The sequence below is a fragment of the Cryptomeria japonica genome, chromosome 11 (genome assembly GCF_030272615.1).
Source record: "Cryptomeria japonica chromosome 11, Sugi_1.0, whole genome shotgun sequence".
Classification (NCBI taxonomy): domain Eukaryota; kingdom Viridiplantae; phylum Streptophyta; class Pinopsida; order Cupressales; family Cupressaceae; genus Cryptomeria; species Cryptomeria japonica.
Window position 1 is genome coordinate 642,611,394 of NC_081415.1, and position 3,417 is coordinate 642,614,810.

Here is a 3,417-nt window from a genome sequence, read left to right on the forward strand (position 1 = left end):
ACCCTGCTGTTACTTTGCTATACAACTCCTTTCTTTGGTACGATCTAGGATATAGTATAGTTTATACAAAGCTCTCTCTAACCTATTAGCCTCTGCTAAGTAATATGGGCAAGACATGCTTCGGTGGTTCTTATTTTTTATTGTGTCTGCTACATTTTCAATTTTGATTAGGTAGTAAAGACATCTATGGTATCCAGACCTTTATAATTAATCGAACTGTGTTTTTTTGGTAGGAATTAGACTAAAAATTGTATATAATGGGGTTTATATGAAAGATGAAATACAAGAATTATATACATATGAAGTTATATGCTCTGTATTGGTCACTTGTGGACGAATGGTTTATGAATCGTAACAAAAAAAATTACAATCTCCTAGTCTTGGAATAAATCTCTGGAATTATGTGACCCGACTAAAGCATTTTCTAATTATCACCATGACATCCTCTATAATATGGCGGTCCATTTCAATGTGTTGCTTGATTTCAGACTAACATATGCTAACATGGTAATTTAAGATGTTTGTAGACTTTTCGAATGCATGGTGTTGTGTTTTTTGGGGTGGTTGGTCTATTTTGCAAGGCAAGGATACCTTGAGGGAATGATAGTATCTTTCAAGCCTCAACCCAGGATCTATATCAGAGAGAAAATATAAAGCTTCCAGAACTTTCATAAATTCCACAACATTTGTATAATTTTTACGTTCATATTTCAATGGCAATATTGCCAAGCAATGTAAGGTAGAAATACCATCATAAGATTATGTACATTTCTCTAGGAAGACAATCTTCCTTGAGCTAGACTGGAGGTTTTCTTGCCTCAGTTCTTTCCTACAAGTGCCCACACTGAACCGAGATGTAAAATACTTTAAATCAATAAAAAAATTCTTGCCCTTGGCCTATTACCAATCAAAAAAAAATTAAAAAAAAATACTTAATTAATTAATTACATTAAAATAAAATAAATTAATTAAACATGATTAATTAAATCAATATTAATTAATTAGATTAAACTAAATTAATTAGATTAAAATTAATTAATAATCAGTAATAATACTTAATTAATTAATTACAGTAAAGTTAAATAATTAAATGCAATATAATTCATTAGATTAAACTAAATTAAACCAAATAAATCTAATTAAACTTTATTAAATTAACTATACTTAATTAAATTGTCATCCTAACTCGCTTACAAATGGGAAGTTTGAGTGGGAACCTGGGCAGGTAACCTGCCCCTTCGATTTCGGCGAATCTGCAAGGGAATGTTGCATATGCTGGTACTCAAGGACAAGAGGTGGGTGAAAAGACAGGGAGCGGTCAGGATGACAACACAGTTTCTGAATATGGGGACCCACAAAAGGTGGGGATTCCAGATGACCCTGGAAAGGGACCTCATGATGTGGGGGGCAGAGTAAACCTTGGGCCTCCCTCTTTGGTATCAAACGTGGTGGCAAGTCGGCGTTCCCTCTTTTTAATAATATTTTGAATCCGACTTCTGGGTGTTTTGCGATTGTTGTCCCTGATTCGATGATTGATCACAATATCTTTGTTATGGCTTTATCATTAGTTGGAAAATTTATGGGTGATGGGTCTAACATTGATGTTGTTAGATCTTTCATTAAGAGGAGATCGCACCTAAAAGGGTAGATTGAAATCACAGCTATGACTAAAGGGTTTTTCTCCTTTGCCTTCTCTTGTGAAGAAGACTTGTCTGATGTTCTTTATGGAGGCCCTTGGGTTGTTGGGAAGACTTCGTTGGCTTTGAATCGTTGGTCCCCTAATCTATATTTGAATGATGGTATTTTTGGTTCTGCCCCTATTTGGGTTAGATTGCCTGGTTTTCCCTTGGAGTTCTGGCAAGAGGATGTATTTAAGGGATTGGCTAGCTCATTTGGGGAACTTCTTTTTGTTGACTCAATGACGACAGCTAGGAAAAGAATGGTTTATGCGCGGATCTATGTTTGTGTTAATAAAAATACTGATCTCCCATCCTCAATGGATATCATTTCTAGGTTGGGGAAATGGACCCAGCCAGTTGAGTTTGAGACTATGCCTTTTGTTTGTTTTAAATGTAAAAAATATGGGCATTGAGCTAAAAAATGTCCTTTACAGATTAATAGGGTTGTTTCCCCACCTAAAATGAATTTTGGAAACAACAATGGCCTGCATAAGAAGATTTGGAGAGAAAAAATGTCAAAGGTGGCTCAGAATGAAGATGGTAGTATTGAGATGGTCAAGGATATTGGGAACCTGAAGGAATCTGATTCTTCTAGTCCGGTTCAATTAGAGCAAGATGGAGATATTGATGTTATCAAGACTACATCACAAGCCCGGCAAGAGGAGAGTACTGATACGGTAAAAGGTAACAGTGAGGATGGTTCTGGTGAAACAGAGCATTTTGTTAAAGATGGTTGTATGCCTAATCCATTTGTTCAACAACTTGAGGAAGGAGAAATTGATGCTAGACTTAATGATGCTAGAGTTGCTTTTTCCAGTCCTAAGAGCATGGAAAAGGAGGATCAAAATGAGGTTGTGAATTGCATGTGCTCTCAATCTGAGGAGAATGTGAAGTCTACCTATCCTGCGAAGGAGAGGTCCCCTCTCCCCCAGAATTTGTTGGAGGAAAAGCGGAGTGAGTCTAGTGGTGGGAGTGGTCCATTAAAATTAGGGAAAGAGAATCACTTGATGACCCAAGAGGCTATGAGGGGTGAAGCTCCATTTATCCAAGTTGAGAAAAAGAAATCTAAGAAAGCTGGACAGACTGTTGGGGCTCCACATGTTGGTGTTTCTACAAGGCAGAAACATAAAGTTGATACTAGTAAACCGAATACCACTCCTGGTAGAAAATCTAATAAAAGGTTGAGAGAGCAAGAATGCAGGCATAACTTGGCAGATGGTAGTTAGAGGACCATCTATGAGGTTTGTTCCCTTGGTAAAAAATGAAATTTATTTCCTGCAACATACGGGGACTCAATGTGCCCCATAAACAAGATATAGCTCGTAACATGATTAGGGATCATAAGCCGAATATTATCCTTATACAAGAAACTAAAATGATTAGGGAAAAGGTGGAAAATATGAAGTTTTTCAAGCATTGTGGGGTTGTTGATAGTAGTTTGGAAGGTGCTTCGGGCGGGACTGCTATTTTTTAGAATTTGAATTACATTAAGGGTGAAATCTTGGATGCTGATTCCAATTTTGTTTATGTTAGATTTAACCATATTAGAGATTATTTTTCATGGGTTCACTCTAATATCTATGCTCCCAACTCTAAAGTAGCTAGGAATAAGTTTTGGAAGAAACTGGAGGTTCATCGCTCCAAGCACTGTAATGAAAATTGGATTATTATGGGAGATTTTAATACTCCCCTTCACAATTCTGAGAAGTTTGGAGGTTCTCAGATCCAAATGGATAGT

The 3,417-nt window shown here is 36.6% G+C and overlaps 1 protein-coding gene across 1 annotated transcript; it reads left to right on the forward strand.

Moving 5' to 3' along the window:
• The first annotated feature begins 1,663 nt into the window (after positions 1-1,663).
• On the forward strand, positions 1,664-2,905 carry LOC131055859 (uncharacterized). Its single transcript, XM_057990175.2, has 2 exons — positions 1,664-1,960; positions 2,114-2,905. The coding sequence occupies exons 1-2, from the start codon at positions 1,664-1,666 to the stop codon at positions 2,903-2,905; spliced, it is 1,089 nt and encodes a 362-aa protein (XP_057846158.2).
• The last annotated feature ends 512 nt before the right edge of the window (positions 2,906-3,417 follow it).

Excerpts from the sequence above, each read along its gene's own strand:
- LOC131055859 (XM_057990175.2), top strand. The coding sequence starts at position 1,664 with ATGACTAAAGGGTTTTTCTCCTTTGCCTTCTCTTGTGAAGAAGACTTG. Across the intron at positions 1,961-2,113 it reads TGGTTTATGCGCGGATCTAT|ATTAATAGGGTTGTTTCCCC; the intron begins GTTTGTGTTAAT and ends TGTCCTTTACAG.